General features: G+C 41.3%; 1 protein-coding gene across 27 annotated transcripts in view; it reads left to right on the plus strand.

Moving 5' to 3' along the window:
• The window catches only part of EBF3 (EBF transcription factor 3), a 201,306-nt gene that overhangs the window by 112,070 nt on the left and 72,632 nt on the right, over positions 1 to 16,604 (plus strand). For all 27 annotated transcript variants that reach the window (XM_040361375.1, XM_040361376.1, XM_040361377.1 and 24 more), the window contains exon 7: positions 13,590 to 13,671. In XM_040361375.1, coding sequence (XP_040217309.1) covers positions 13,590 to 13,671 — 82 coding nt within the window. The remainder of the gene's footprint in view (positions 1 to 13,589; positions 13,672 to 16,604) is intronic.

Raw genomic sequence — 16,604 nt, forward strand, 5'->3', positions numbered from 1 at the left:
GCTCCTATACGTTCGCACAGGGGTCACCATCGCAGCACGGTGATGCTTCAATCATGGTACACTCAGTGTTCCCAGAATGCAGAGCATGCTGCACATGCGCCAGTGACATCATCTTCCAAATGGCGCACATTTAGGCCGTTTCCAAGGAACCTATAGATAAGACTTATTATAAGCTTACCTGTAGGGCAAAGATTAAAATATGTTTATTACTACTTTAAATATGGAGACAGTTTAGCATTGCTGTGGCTTTTCTTCTCTCAGATACTCATTAGTTACATGCATTTTATTTTTGTTGAGTTTTTATCGATTGTTGTTATTGTTTTTAAATCCAGCTCCAATATTTCAGCAACGGTCCAGTGCAGCAATGCCTAACGGCATGCCTGTGCACTGAGCAACATATTGAACTGGGTCAAAAAAGTTATTAAATCCCATCAGATCTGTTTGGCATTGTTGTAATGAGAATCATTGCAAAGTACAAGATCATGGTATCTATAAATGCCCCTTGACAGCAGCGGCAGGAGCAGTGATGAAAAGCGAGGAGGGGGAGGAAACCATTATTGGAGAGGAAGGGGGGGGGGGGGGGGATAAAGCGATAAGGTTTTAACTCAGACTACTGCGCTGCGGTTGGCAACGGGTTAATTTTCTAAACCTAATAATGTTCAATAGTAAGGTATTTGTCAGGAGATAAAGAAGTGATAGAATCTGGGAAGTGGGTCCCTTGGCGATTGTAGTACAAATATTGTTAATGCGGTGTGGTTACTACAGCGGAGGGAAGGAAAATAGCTGCAGTCCACTGGAGATAAAATCCGCTACAGTGGAGTGGGAGCCCCGCGACAAAGGCCAGTAATTGTTGAACTGCGAGTCAAGTCATGTATATTCTCAAATCCGCCAATATCCACATTTACATGGTGGTTAGCGAGGGTACCGCTGGGATGGCAACATTTAAATCCTGCGATTTTACAGTAGCTTGCTTTCCTATTTTTTCATGCTTCTTATTTGTGGTTATTTTATCCATTGTCTCGGCTGCGAAACTGAGAATAAAAAGCACTGCTAAAGTATACAGGTCAGTGCAATGGCTTAGTGCTTAGCACGTATGCCTTGCAGCACTGGGATCCTCGGTTTGAGTCCCAACCAGGACAGTACCTGCATGGAGTTTGCATGTTCTCCCTGTACTTGCATGGGTTTCCTCCCACATTCATTGGTTGCGCTCTGAATTGGCCCTAGCATATGTATATTCCTTCAGCTGTTGTGGAACTACATTTCCCATGAGGCATTGCTTGGCTGGCAGTTACAATTACTCCCAGGGACTTGTGGAGGGCCCCAGGTTGCCTACCCTGGTTTAGTGAAACCAGATAAAGGGGATCTGTTAGAAAAAGAAATTGGATGGGAATCTTGAGGTCATGTTTTAAAGGTGTAGGTTCCACAGCTGCTATCCTCAGCCTTGCGTTACCTACACATTTGGGGAGATTTACTGCTGCTGTGCATAGTAACCAATCAGCTTCCAGGTTTTATTGTCAAAGCTTAATTGAACAAGCTGAAGTAAGGAGCTGATTGGTTACTATGCACAGCCGTACCAGATTCTGAGTGCACCAGTTTTAGTAAACTTTCACGTGGGGCGGACTCCGTAATGCGTTTCCACCTGCTTAGCAGGGGATCTCTCCACTGATCCCCTTTTAGAAAGTGGATGACAGGTCCGTGTCTGCTCCACTATGCAGAGCAGGCATGGACACAGCCCTGCTGTTCTTTATGTGGCGATCGGATGAAAACGAATGGCCTGTCCGTTCCCACCCCGACTGTCATCTGATCCAATCCACCTTTGCCCATTTTTGGCAGACAGGATCGGTTTGGACACATGTCCTCTGACATCCACCGCTCCATAGAGAATAATGGCTGCTTCGATCAGGTCCGCCTGAAAAACTGACGGGTGGAACATGATCGGACCACCCGTGTGAAGCCAGCCTAAATCTCCCCCACTGAGTCCCTAACCAAAACGACATTCCGCCAGTGAAGTCTAAACTTTGCATATACATACTTGTTTTCCGGATCCGGTACTTACAAATTAGGAAGGGATAAGGATGACAACCCTAGGGCTTCCTCCTTTACAACCAGGTCAGTGATGACACCGTATATATTTAGGTCCTGGCAGGTTTCCTTTTTCCTTCTTCAGGTCAAAGCCTGACACCTTAAAAAATGGTGTGCCGGTGACTTAGCATATTCCATAATGCTGATGGACATCACCGCTTATATCAAACAAAATTTTTTTTTTTAAAGTGCCTGTTACTATTTTTTTTAATGGTTCAGACCGGTCCGGCTATAAAATATTAGGAAGGAGGAATACTATAAAATGGAATACTTCAAATTCTTCTGAAAGCCCCAAAATACGTTTACTTTATCAAAGAGGGCTATTTTTCTTATAATGCCTCTTAGTTAGGTTGTAAGAACCCTTTGGGTGTGAACAGTGTATAACTGAGTTCTCCTTTAGGAAAGAGAGATAAAAGACAGAACAGACATCTGGTTCCAGCTGTAAAATTCAATAGCCCTTACACCATGCACTTTCCATGATGACGTCATGCCTAGGTTACAAGTATATGAGGCCCATAACTCGAAATGTACAAGAATTTAATAAGTCTGGTGTTAAGGCAATTTGTCATGGGATATTTGAAGTATAAATCAAACTAATGGAGTCATTTTTTTTTTAAAACCACGTGAACCTATATAATAGCTAATGGCAGAAGTGGAAAAGAAAAAAGAGGGGGGCCTGACATTAAGTCCCTAGCATTTTGGAAATCCAATATGTATTGACCTGTATACTATCTTAGTGCAGAGATCTGATGTCAGCAGAATGTATCCTTGTATAGGAACTGCTCATTACAGGTTTTGTGAGGAAAGCGCATTGTCTGTGAAGCTCCAGGACCCGATCAGCTAGAATTGCTCAGTAATCAATACTCAGAGCGACTGATGGCCTGGCTCACACACAGCACACAGCTGTGGCCCTCGACTCTCAATGACTTACCAGTAATTAGGGGAGACTGCTTAGAAGCAGAAGAGTGCTCACTCTCTTCTCAATCACTGGAAAATCTTTTAACAGGCTCCTTTTAACCCCTCCATGCCGAGAAATCATATTTTTTGACAATGCTAAAGGCGGTGCTTGCACTTGTTTAGGCTCTAAGTGCCTTTTTATTTCAACGATATGTATTTAAACTGAAGTTAGTGGGATCTGTCAGCTGGTGTCTGTTTCCTACTGGGTGGGTGGTTTGGACCCCTCCAGATCAGTAAGTATGTATCATGTGACTACATCAAGGCACCTCGGTCTCTCTAATCTCCACCTCAATAACATTTCCCTTAGTAAAAACAAATGCCAATTGTTTTAATAGCAGTTGTATAGTGGTCCCTAAACCTAAAGCGGTTGTATACAGTTGCATTCCCGCAAAAAAAAAGAACCTGTATGGCAAAGGCATAATGAGCTAGCTCATTATGAAATACTTACCTTAGAACGAAGCGTTGCATCCCGGTCACGCCGAGGGAGCTGACATTTTCCCCTTTGTTTTGGTTTCGCGGCTCCGGGACTGTGAATGGCCGGAGCCGCAAAGACGTCACGCATGCACGTGGGTGTGCTCCGTTCAGGCAAGGTCCGACAGCATCCGCCGGATCTTCAGAGCACATGTGCCGCTGACGTCACTGGCTGCATGCAAGGTGAATATCTCCTAAACCGTAAAGGTTTAGGAGATATTCATTTACCTACAGGTAAGCCTTATTATAGGTTTACCTGTAGGTTGCAAATTTGTCAAAGGGGTATACAACCACTTTAATATACATTTTTTTTTGTTTTGACCACCAACAGAAATCACTATGTAGCCTGACACTGCTTCTGGGCCCTTTAGTAGTCCCATAGTGTGTGTGGGGGGGGGGGGGGGGTTATTAAAACTGGAGCATGACAAATCTGGTGCAGTTCTGCATAGAAACCAATCAGCTTCCGGGTTTTATTGTCAAAGCCAAATTGAACAAGCTTAATTTAGAAGATGATTGGCTACCATGCACAGCTGCTCCAGATTCTGAGTATTCCAGTTTTAGTAAATCTCCCATAGTGGGCTATGCCTTTATTTAAATCCATGGACATCTCCTGTCTTTCTATAGCAGTGGTTCTTAACTCCAGTCCCCAGGACCCACCAACAGGCCAGATTTGAAGTATTACCTTACCTTGGGGAGATGCAAACTAAAATACTGCAATCACCGAGCAGCAAGTGATATCACCTGTGATGTGTTCCAGTTATCTTGCAAACCTGGCCTGTTAGTGGGTCCTGAGGACAGGAGTTGAGAATCACTATAGGTAGGGGGCATTAGGCAAACAGGGCATTTTCAAAATGCTAGCTGCAGTAAAGTATAGCCCGGACATGACAAATCCCAGGATCCAGGTACCAAACCTATTTAAGCCTCTTCTATTATTATCAGTCAAACAACCTGGCTTCTGGACAAACTGATGTGAATGTATCCATACCTGCTGTTAGCATCCAAACTATAAATAATAGAGGATGTCCTAATGGTTGCTAAAAATACTACATACTGAATGTTGCATTTGGTCTTGTATAAAATTTTTATTAAACAACATGGCAGAATAAAACAGACATATGATTTAACATCATCAGAAGGCATATCTTAAGATAAAGTAAACTTGTAACAAACCCAACCACATCAAAGTAAACCAAAGAACCACATCTGCAGTTCACAGTGTATTAAAAAAATAAAAATAAATCTTGAAAATTAGGTTTAAATGCTTAGAAATCTAAATTTGAATATGCAAATATTGACTTTCTGACAAAGTTGTCATCTGTCTCCTCCCTCCACTTCCCATAGCTCTTGACATTGCTTTGCATGCACTCCCCCTGGCCATGCTGTGGCTTCTGAACTCTTGCTGTCTTACCTGTATGGAATCTGTGCTCATGCCAAGACTCTGATATTGTAGACAAGTGTTTCCCAACTCCAGTCCTCAAGGCACACCAACAGGTCATGTTTTCAGGATTTCCCTCAGATGAAACGGCTGTGGTAATTACTAAGGCAGTGAAACTGATCAAATCACCTGTGCAAAATAATGGAAAGCCTGAAAACATGACCTGTTGGTGTGCCTTGAGGACTGGAGTTGGGAAACCCTGTTGTAGACATTGTTGGCCCTGCTACATGGAGCATAGTGAAACACAATGGGAGCATGTTTTGGAAAAACAGACAACAGAAGTTTACATTGAACAGGACAGATTTTTGAGAAAATATTATGGAAAATTTTGCTTTAATGTGGACCTACTTTGAAATCTTAAAGCAGACTTCTGTTTGGTTGATGTTGCTTTTGCCTGTATTCTGCTACGGTGTCATGTCTTAATGAACATCCTCTTCCTAACTATGTGACAACTGTGGTTCAAATACCTGTCTAGACCCACCCACACAATACAGATACTGAGTAATTTTTACAAAGTTCACTGTCTCTCTGCCCTGTCCTTGTGTTCTCCTAGATATGATCAGATCTCTCTGTAGACTCCATGCACACTGGGCTTAAAAAAAGTCTGTTCTCTTGGGAGTAAAAAAACGCTCATATAGAGCATTTTTTGTACAAAGCCTAGTGGAGTTTAGAAGAGTTTTTTCGTTTTTTTTTTCAGTAAGCTCCAATCAGAAATGCGAACCAAAAGTATTTTTTTTTCTGCCTCTAAACGTTGAGCTCAAAATATTCCTCTAAATGTCCTAATGTGCATGGACACATAGGATAACATTGAGCCGCTTCTACAGGCAGAACACAAAACTCCTGTAGAAGCAATGTTTTTTAAGCCAGTGTGCAGGAAGCCTTGTTCCTTGTACACACGGTCGGACTTTTGACTGTGCAAAAGTCTGCCGTGAGTCCGTCAGAAGTCCAACAGAAAGAAAGAGAACAGGTTCTCTATCTAAGGTCTGTCGGACTTCCGAAAAAAAAGTCAGATGGAGACTACACACGGCCGGACTTTCCTAGAAAAAAAGCCTGTCTGACTTTTTTTCTCTGAAAATCCGTCCGTGTGTACAAGGCATTAGAGTTTTTGGTGGGGAAGACATAAACCCTTGTATCCAACCCAACTTGGGTTTGAGCACCATCTATTATTTTTATTACGAGCAAAGGGAACAAAACCATTACGATTAGAGCCTTGGGTGAGGTGAGAAAGGGAAGAACGGGTAGCCGTACTAATTACCCGCCGCTCGTTGCCCAGATCATTCCATCAGCAGCTTGGCGGCTACATGAAGTTTCAGCTGTTTGATAGAGAACTGATAAGACCTTTTGTTACATAAAGGCATAAGGGAGAACTAGCTGTGTCAAGCAAAATGCATCCCATCAGCCTTTCCCTGACATCCCAAATTCATTCCTTATGTAATTGATAATGGCCTTAGCCAATTATTTCACACATTACAATACACAGAGGTCCATTTTACAGGTTTTGCAGTGCTGTAATTAGCTATGCTAATATCTCATTTATTGGTCTTAATATTGCCGAACACCTTTTGCCATCCTGGAACCCACTAGAGCCCCATGGCCTGTCAGGATGGCTGATTATTGAGAAAGATAGCTTTAATCAAACATAATTGCAGTTAATTTTTTTTTTCTCTCTCACTCTCTCTCTCTCCGTTGCCAGCATCTAATGCCACGGACTTCTTGATATTCCATTAAATTACAATTAAACAGCCTCCTTTGTTTCTGATTGTCCTAAACAACACCACAAACTTCTGTAGCCGTTTAAAAGAGAGCTGTTTGGTGGTAATTGCTTCCCAGCTCGCAAAGGGCCAATTTACACAATACCCTTGTAGAATTTAAACAGCTCATAATGTAATGGATATTACACCGGAGCCTCACACTACAATTAAAATGATTTTCATCCGATAGGGAAGCTTTGGATAATCGGCTTCATAAAAGTAAATATAAATGAACTAATTCATGGCTTAAATACACAAAAATGGGTCAGGCTCTGAAAATGACTATGGGTGGGCAGTCGTGGTCTCAGGGTCCTAGGAGTATGGGTCATATGGGCTTTGTAATGTGCCCACTGCGTGGATGTGCTGCTGAATATGCCCTCATTAATATGCAACATAATTTATGTGCTTCAGCCAATAAGATGTTTAGGATGAGTAAGCATCAGAGCTCTGATTGGTTACTGTTAGGTCATGCACATCATCGATTTTTTCACAGTCATAGAAGTACCTATATGTATATATATCTATCTATATATCTATATAAATATAGATATATATATATGTATCGCCAAATTTTTTTTTAGCTTTGGATAAAGTAGGGAAGGGTTAACCCCCAATGTCAGTCTATTTTTTACCGCCCCCCCCCCCGGTGGGGAGATTTCCCTTTACTTCCTGTATTTGAGACAAAACAGGAAGTAATGATGAATCTCTGAAAAATGAGGGGAAGTTGTCACCAGAACAGGTGCCTGAATTGGAAGAATCGCCCTTGCCTATTGTTCTGGTGAAATCTCAAACTTTTTAGATATTCCATTATTTTCTATCTATGTGGCAAATGTCACTATTGCTCATTTACATAGGACACAGGCAGCAATAAAAGCTTAGCAAGGATCATGTTCCTTCCTTCCTATGTGCAATAAAAAAAAATGGTTTTACATACACTTTGAGTAACTTCAAATGAGTTTGAACTAGAAAGTTTAAAGACGATACGGTTAACCAATATTGCATCTAAACCAGGGGTAGGCAACCTCGGCCCTCCAACTGTGTTGAAACTACAAATCCCATCATGCCTCTGCCTTTAGGAGTCATGCCTGTGATTGTCAGGGTCTTGCAATGTCTCATAGGACTTGTAGTTTCAATACAGCTGGAGGGTCGAAGTTGCCTACCCCTGATCTAAACTGACCACAAATATATATATACATTTTTTTTAGAGGAATAAATTTTTTTGAGCATATGGGCTGATAGCTGTATAGAAATTAAATATGGTTACCCATATGGTCCCTTGGCCTCTTCAATATGTCATATCTAAGTCAAGAAAAAAGCCTATTTTCCCATGATGCAATATGTGCTTCCTTTATTACTCTGGGTAAGCTGTGTTGTTGCTTGACATGATAGATCTGGGACAGACATATAGTCAACAAATGTGCAGGCTCTCCCTCTGATATTGGACTGTATTATAGGATTTCTCCTAGAAAGGAAAATAGTTAATAAGCAATAATTAAGTCTTTGTTTTTCTTACAGCTTTTTACATTAAACTGGACCTTTTAACTGGTTCCAAATTTTAGTCAGTGCAAAAAGTACACTTTTGCACAGATTGTAGAGAGTCAATGCACTTGAAACAAATAAAAAAGCTTCGGTTAGCACTTACAACTATATGCCAAGGTGTCAGGGTGCCCATTATCACCGAGCACTTGTTACACAGAGAAACAACTTTTTACACAAAAGCTTCTTAGGAAATGCCAATCTGCACCATGGCTGCTCTATAAACATTGAGAAGGCAGCTAGGAAAACCCTGTAACCGAGGGCTGTACGCTTAGGGAATTAAGACACATGTCCTAACTTGTCATTTTATTATCAGCGGCTTCTGCCTCTCGATCAATTTTATGCTTTATACAGTCTGCTAAGAGTAACAATTCCTAAATGTAAACAGGGAGATGATAGCAGCGAGTGGAAAGGTGCAGTCTGTTCAATATTCAGGTGCTCTGTACCAAGAAACTGAAATGTAATTCTTAGGTCCAACCAACTGGATGCAGATATTTCACATTAGGCGTTGGAGGATCCTTTCAGCTCTCTATCCGTAATCTGAGCCATATGTATGTGCATCTATCTATCTATTGAATGGGAAGAAATACTGTGTATATGTGCATGTGTGTTTATGCTTATTGTCTTGCAAGAAGACAATTCTTCTCCTTAGGCTCAGATTTCCTGCAGATGGCATCTGGTTTTCCTCCAGAATTTACCTGGATTTTGCTGTATTTATTCGACCCTCATAAGACCCCCCCCCCAGGGCCTGCTGCAAATAAAACTTTCCACAATATGATGTTGTCACCACCATGCTTCACAATGGGAATGGTGTCTTTAAGTGCTGTATTTGGCTTTTTACCAATTTGATGTTTTTTGTGAGTTTTTCAAGTTCAGTTGTCGTCTTGTCAAATCATAGAACTTTCTTCCACATACCTTCAGATTCCTCCAGATATTCCCTGGCAAAATTACATGTGAGTTTTAGTTAACCCTGACTATAAACCACATACTGAGAAATGAAAGCATTGTCCATGCAGGAAAAGTGGGTCCAACCTTGCCTTGGGACTTTATCCCAAGGCATGGTTGCTATAAGATGGTTCTCTGATGGGCATTTTGCTTTGTGAGAAAGTTTGTGTTTGTATATACGGGAACCTTCTAATTTTGCCCCTTTTAGCTATCTTTTCCTCAAGAAGGCTTTTCCATAGCTACTGCCTTACAGGGAGGCCTAGAGATTCAAGTACATAAAGGCTGTATTTCAAGGCTGATTTATTCTACCTACTGCGAAAGATTATGACTCTTTAGGGAAATACAGACAGGGTCAGGGAATTAGTATACATAATGGTCATTTTAATAATGGGCCAACAGATGCAAAGGGAAACATACTGTACACAATTACGTGTAATGCACTAATGACAGGTTGGAATTTGTATCGCCTCCCCCTCCACTGAGTCACAAATCCATGTTTAGGAGTAATACACACTTTATTGGTGAGAGAGCCAAAGATTTTCTGACACAAGGCTTTTTTTCCCCTCCTCTTCCTCCCCTACTCTCCTAACAAGAGCATTAAATCCTTTGTGTGCCGGGGTCTGGGGAAGAGATATGTAAAGGCGCTTGTCAGATATTTTCTAAGAAAAAGCCAATTAAAGGGTAATAGAGCAAAGGATGAGAATTACCATTTGACTTGGAATGAGTGAATCTGTACGACTTGTATCTCGGCAATGGAATTACCAGTCAATGAATAACCATGTCCTAAGTAACTTGTACAATTAACGCTTCCATTGCCAGCAGGTCTTACTGCAATACATTTTTTTTTATATTTAAAATAGAAATTGGGGATTCATAATGAAATCTATATGGGTCTCTGGCAGTCTAGGCTCTAGCTATAAAGCATACACCATTACACACATCCCATTCTCAAGCCAGACATAGACATCAGATTATGATTAGACTTATGTGCATGATCTGACCCTTTCTCAATATCCCACAGCAAAGGCTTTAGTCACTCAGGCATTCCTGCTTAGACATTGGAGCAGGCACAGCGTTGCTTGGCAGGGAGTGGATAGTCCCTGCAGCTCTCTGGCTACTTTTCTCCAAGGGAAATAGTAGTGCTTGGGTTTGATTTTCTAACCCAGTAGTGCAATCCCCAACAGAATCTGGAACTGTCTGACCTTCCCCTATTTATTGTCACCCAATCAAGTTTAAAAAACCTGGACTAAGAGGTCATCCAATGTCAATTGGGTATTGCTGTGCAGCCTACAGATTGCTTTCATGTTACAGGTGTCTAAATTTAGAATGAATTAGGTTCACCTTGATTTATTCAGTTTTTAGATTAGACTTTTTGAATTATTCACTTTTTGCCTGTTCAGACAGTACTGGGTATGTGCATGCATGTAGAGTATGTTTAATGCATATTTATTGACGAGAAAGGTCTAAGTTGATCGAGACAACTGATGGACCACTGACGACTTTTGATGTTGATAGATAACTGTTTGTCTATCAAACATCTAGGATGGAAGACGGTTGTCATACAAGGTCCACTAGGGCACCACTATGCAGCTTATGTCGCTTTGCTTCCATCCTCCCCTGTACTAGCAGCACAGCAGCCAACCCCTTGCACCCAGCACTGTATCTGAACGTGCCCTAGAGGCTTTATTGTCACCCAATCAGGTTGAAAAAAAAAACTGGACTAGGAGGCTATCCAATGTCAATGGGTATCACTGTGCAGCCTGCAGATTGCTTCCATGTTACAGGTGTCTATGTTTAGAATGAATTAGGTTCACCTTGATTTTTTCAGTCTTTAGATTAGACTTTTTGAATTTTTCACTTTTTGGCTGTTTTTGCCTGTTCAGACGGTACTGGATATGTGCATGCATGTAGAGTATGTTTAATGCATATTTGTTGAAGAAAAAAGGGTTAAGTTGATCGAGGCAACTGATGGACCACTGATTACTTTTAATGTTGATGGATAACTGCTTCACTATCAAACATCTAGGATGGAAGATGGTTGTCATGCAAGGTCCAGTAGGGCATTGGTTCTCAACCTCAGTCCTCAAGCACCCCCAACATGCCATGTTTTCAGGTTTTCCTTTACTTTGCACAGCTGCTTTAAATAAATATCAATGACATGGTATTGATAAGTGCTATTTTATCTAAGGGAAGTTCCCAAAACATGGCCTATTGGGGGTACTTGAGGACTAAGGTTGAGAATCACCGCACTAGGGCACCACTATGCAGCCTATGTCGCTTTGCTTCCATCCTCCCCTGTACTGGCAGCACAGCAGCCAAACCCCTTGCACCCAGCAGTGTGTTTGATTAAGATAACAGTGTAAGTTTTCGGTGTTGGGTTCTGCTTATGTATGAACAGCTGTAAACGGTCTTTCAACTAAGTTTGCATTAAAGCACTTGGAAAGTCTCTGTACTTTTAATACGTAGAGAGGTTCACATGTCAAGTCCTACATCAGATAAGCGGTGGAAAACACTTGCACATTCTTCCTGCTAAGCGCTAGTAAAATGATTTAATCAGAAAGGCGCAGCAGCTTGTTACATGCATAAGGTAAGGGCTTAAGAGCAGAGCCATTTGCAGATGAACCGCTTTTGCTAGCTTCTCACAGACATGACATTTGTTCAGAAGATTAGCCCGCTTGTAATGTGTGGCATAATTGCACTGCGCGGATGTCCCTGAAGTGAGAACCTAATTGCTTGACAGGACTATAAGTTTGAGGCACGTCCTCACCTTGTTAGGTCCTCTCTCTCTTTCTGATGCTGTTCAAATGAAGTCTGGCCGCAGGTGCACCTAATTTACCTCACAACACAACGTGGGCTGCGTAATTGCAGGCTAGTAGTTAGGAGAAATTGCTGGGTGGAATATCAAGTGACTTACTGTATGCTGATGGCATATGACTGTTTGTGTGCCATTGTCAGGGCAGATGTGCACAGGTTTCTTTTTTTTTTTTTTTTTATTGTTTTTATTACTGTAAAAGATCTTGAATGCTAAAAGAACCACTAAACCCTGACATGAAAAACGTATAATGTGTGAAGGAGATATGTCTGTTAAAATACATTAATAGTACATTTTAGATATTTTATCTTTTATAAGTACACAAAAAATTCCCTAGTGCTTAGCGCTATGTTTCAGCAAAGTGCACCTGTTTAATCTTTCTGGTATACAAACTTATAGATGTATGTTTTTGCACCATGCGTCACATGCAAACCTGCTGTATGGATATAGAGCACCAACCATAGAACTGTTTACTATTATTGCCTTTTTGTTGCTCTCAGTGCGCACACATGGCAAGTAGTCAGCTGTATTTAGAAAAGTCTGGGCTCTGTTTTTGCAATACTTCCGGCTGTCATTATCTATATGATCTTGTGGTAGGTCCCATTGTTGACACTTCTACTCGTTAGAGCAGGACTGCATGAGACAGAGGTGCCTTAACATGCAGCTGCTATGATGGACAAGGAGGGAATGCTAAACCCCAGATAGCAAGAAATTGTGCTGCAAGTTTGAAAATGACTTGCTAAGCTATTGCGAGACTTGTTTGTTTCTTTTCAAACATTCTGCAAAATTGCTGCAAGTTCTGGTTCAATATTGTTGCGCAGTAGTCACCCCACCACAGGGGGTCACTGTGGCTGAATTGTCATGCTGTAGAGAGCTCTTGCTGTAGACTCACTATTGAAACTTTTCTCTTGCTAGAGACTTGCAACAAAGTTTCTACAAATTGGAAAAGTGTCAACTAGGACTTGTGCTTCAAGTGCTCTGCCAGTAAAAATGTGCAGCAAGTTAACAGACTTAAGCCTTGTAGACACGATCGGGTTTCCCAGCAGACTTTTACTACCGGAAAACCCAATGGGAAAGCCGAGGTCCTGCTCGGTTCAGTCTTTTCCCTACACATGGCCGTTTTTCCCGACAGGAAAACTGCGATGGAGCTTTGGCTGGGAATCCTGGCCGTGTGTATGCTCCATCGCAGTTTTCCCATAGGAAAACTGCCAAAAACAAGGAAAACTGCCAAAAACAGCTGGACAAAAGTGGGAAAAAAGGTTCTCTTTTTTTGTCCGGCGGATTTTGGGCAGTTTTCCCATCGGAAACACTGCGAGGGGCATGCACACGGCCGGGATTCCCCGGCCAAAAGCTCTTCTCACAGTATTCCTGTCTGAAAAACTGATCGTGTGTATGAGGCTTTACGATTCAACACTGGCACGAATATGTGGCATGTTATCCTTGCTATCTGGGAAGCTGAGTGTTTTTCAAAATGTCTCATTAAATGTCTCATTAACACATTAACCTTTCCCCCACAAGTTCTGTCCTTTTTGGTTTGACTGTCTTAAATTTAAAACATATTAAAGTTTTTTTTCCCTTCTCTTTCTCTTTCTCTCTGTAGATTCTTCCTAAAGTTTTTCCTCAAGTGTAATCAAAACTGCCTGAAGAATGCAGGGAACCCAAGAGATATGCGAAGATTCCAGGTACTCTGAAGGGAGACAGCCTGGCAATGGCATTGTAATGACACGATAACATTCTAGTTAGACACAGAATTTTGGCACAGTCATTGGCAATAATGTGTAAAATACTCAAAGCAAGCTTGATATTGTCCATGGTAGCACAACAACACAATAATAGAGCAATATGGAAAAGAGCGCCAAGGTGGAAGCTTTGGTTGTTAAGAAGCTTAAGGCTGGGTTTACACCTAATATCGATGCGGCTCCCAGCAAGGGTCCTGTGTGTCCCTGTTCACGGGTTTCAGGTCAGATTTCAGCATAAATAAATTTTTGTCTGAATTTGGACCTAAAACGGACCAAAAGACACAAAGGGCTCCTGTGCAATATGTAAACCGGCTCCATAGAGAGCCGGTCAAAATCTCCTGCTATTGCTAATTAGAAACTGGGATCCCGCATCCAATTCACAATGGTATGAACCCAACCTTTAACTTTTGTGGGCCTGTGATGGACCATGACTGTTTCCTCTCATGGAACACTGTAGTAAAAAAAAAATTAACTAATGGTTTATGTAGGCCAGTGATAGCTACTATAGACATACTTTTGCATGGTGACCATGTTTTGCTGCTTGAATATGTGAAGCGTTGAGAGAGACCCTCTCACCCTTCTATTGACCCTCATTTGCCCTTTTTCTTCTTTCACCAATCCAACCCTAATGAGCTCTGATACATTATATCCAGTAAACATTCTGGTTTACTGGATATATATCTTAAAATCACAAGCCATCTATAAATAATTTGCATCCTCAGTGCTGGTTGGCCATCCTTGTAGATCAATGGTTCTCAACTCCAGTCCTCAGAACCCACTAACAGGCCAGAATTTAAATATTACCTTGGGGAGATGCAGACTACAATACTGCAATCACTGAGCAGCAAATGATATCACCTGTGATGTATTTCAGTTATCTTGCAAACTTGGCCCGTTAGTGGGTCCTGAGGACAGGAGTTGGGAACCACTGTTGTAGATTATGCCTCTTGGTTAAAAAAAATTGTGATCAACTGATCAAAACAGTCTGCCTGTGGTGAAATTAGCAAGACTGGTTTATATTTATTTGCCATTATACAGTTTTGAGGAAAATGCCAATGTTTCCTGTGTAGGATAACATGTTATATGGTGAAGAAGTATGTATCTACAATTTATTTATAGGTGGTACATATACAGGTATTCTGTTGATTCAAAGGGGTCACAACATCAAAGAAGAATGTACTTTCTCAAATGTAGAGTCTAGGGAACCATTCCTAATCCTGGTGTCCTTGCCATGCTGTGCTGAGGGCTTTAAATGGCTTCAGCCAGATCAAATATAGGTATTTAAATGTAGATAGATTTTTTTTTCTGTCAGTTCATCTCTTGTTAGATATTCAGCTACATTTCTTCCAATTTTGTTTTTCCTAGCTGTAATTTATACATCTTTCAGTTAAGACTTTATCTTACAGAAAAAAAAACACACTTCAGCACACTCCAGCGAGCCTCTATTTCTCATGGATCTGAGCATCAAGTGCCATTGGTAATATTGATCCATGTGCACAGAGCAGAAGGTCAAGCCTGGGATGACTAGAAGTCTCCTCTTTGTCTTACTGATGCTTGTAAGAGGCATCACTCACCCATGATTCTGTGGTCAGCAGCAGAAGTGCTAGTTAGCAATGGGAGAGGAATGAAGCCCATTACTGCAGCTGTTTAGCCCCGCTTTTAGATTTTTTTTAAGAGAAATTAGTCGTCAATTTATAGCATTAAAGCAGTTGTGTCAGACTGCCAGAAGGTTCCATTTAAAGGGTTACCGGTAAGAAAGGAGTTAATGCTGAACAAGTTTCTCTTTTTATTTTTTCGGCTGATCTGTTATTTTCCCTTGGTGGCTGACCTATATATAAATTGACACAGCAAAGACAGTCATGTTTTCTCCATGTCTTTTTTTTTTTTCCCCTTCCTTGTGTTTTATATAGTGCAGCTAAAACGCTCAGTGCACTTTAGTATGGGAAGCAGTCTTCCTGTATTTTTTTGCAGTCTGTTATTCACTATAGCAACGTAGCGCTGAGGATGCTGACCTCTCTTGATTCTCCAGCTCGGTTTACAATGCCCCCCCTTCCTTACTGTATTGTCTTGTGTTTATTTTTGACTCTTAATCACCCTCAAGCAGTTTTCAAGCTGTGAAAAGAAACACATAGACTAGAAAGCGTAATAACTGATAACACATACGTGAAAAGTAGGAATCTAATACACGTTTAGATGTATCAGTCAAACTATACGGTAGCATAGGAAATGTTTTTTCTGTAAACTGCGTTCACATTGTCATCCACTTAACAGATACGAACTGAGATGGCCTGCATGGCAGATTACAAACCGGTGTAAAAATGATCTCCCTGAGTTAGGGTAATAGCAGGTTAAGGACACATGATATTTACTACAAGAGGACACAATATAGAGAGTACGGCCTCTTTGTTCCCTTGATACTCTCACCTAACTCTTAGTGTGAGTGTGCCACATGGCTCCAACACAGGCACATATGGCTGGTTTCAGCTTATGGTTCCCCACCCAAAGAGGTAATCTTTAATGACACTTTCCTCTGTGGTGTTAATAAAAACCTAAAATAAATAAAGCCTGAAGCCCTGTACACACGATCAGTCAATCCGATGAGAACGGTCTGATGGACCGTTGTCATAGGTTAACCGATGAAGCTGACTGATGGTCCGTCGTGCCTACACACTATTGGTTAAAAAATCGATCGTGTCAGAACGCGGTGACGTAAAACACAACGACGTGCTGAAAAAAACAAAGTTCAATGCTTCCAAGCATGCGTCAACTTGATTCTGAGCATGCGTGGATTTTTAACCCATGTTTGTGCCTACTAACGATTGTTTTTTTTCCCATCGGTTAGGAATCCATAGGTTAAATTAAAAGCAAGTTGGCTT

The sequence above is a fragment of the Rana temporaria genome, chromosome 8 (genome assembly GCF_905171775.1).
Source record: "Rana temporaria chromosome 8, aRanTem1.1, whole genome shotgun sequence".
Lineage (NCBI taxonomy): Eukaryota > Metazoa > Chordata > Amphibia > Anura > Ranidae > Rana > Rana temporaria.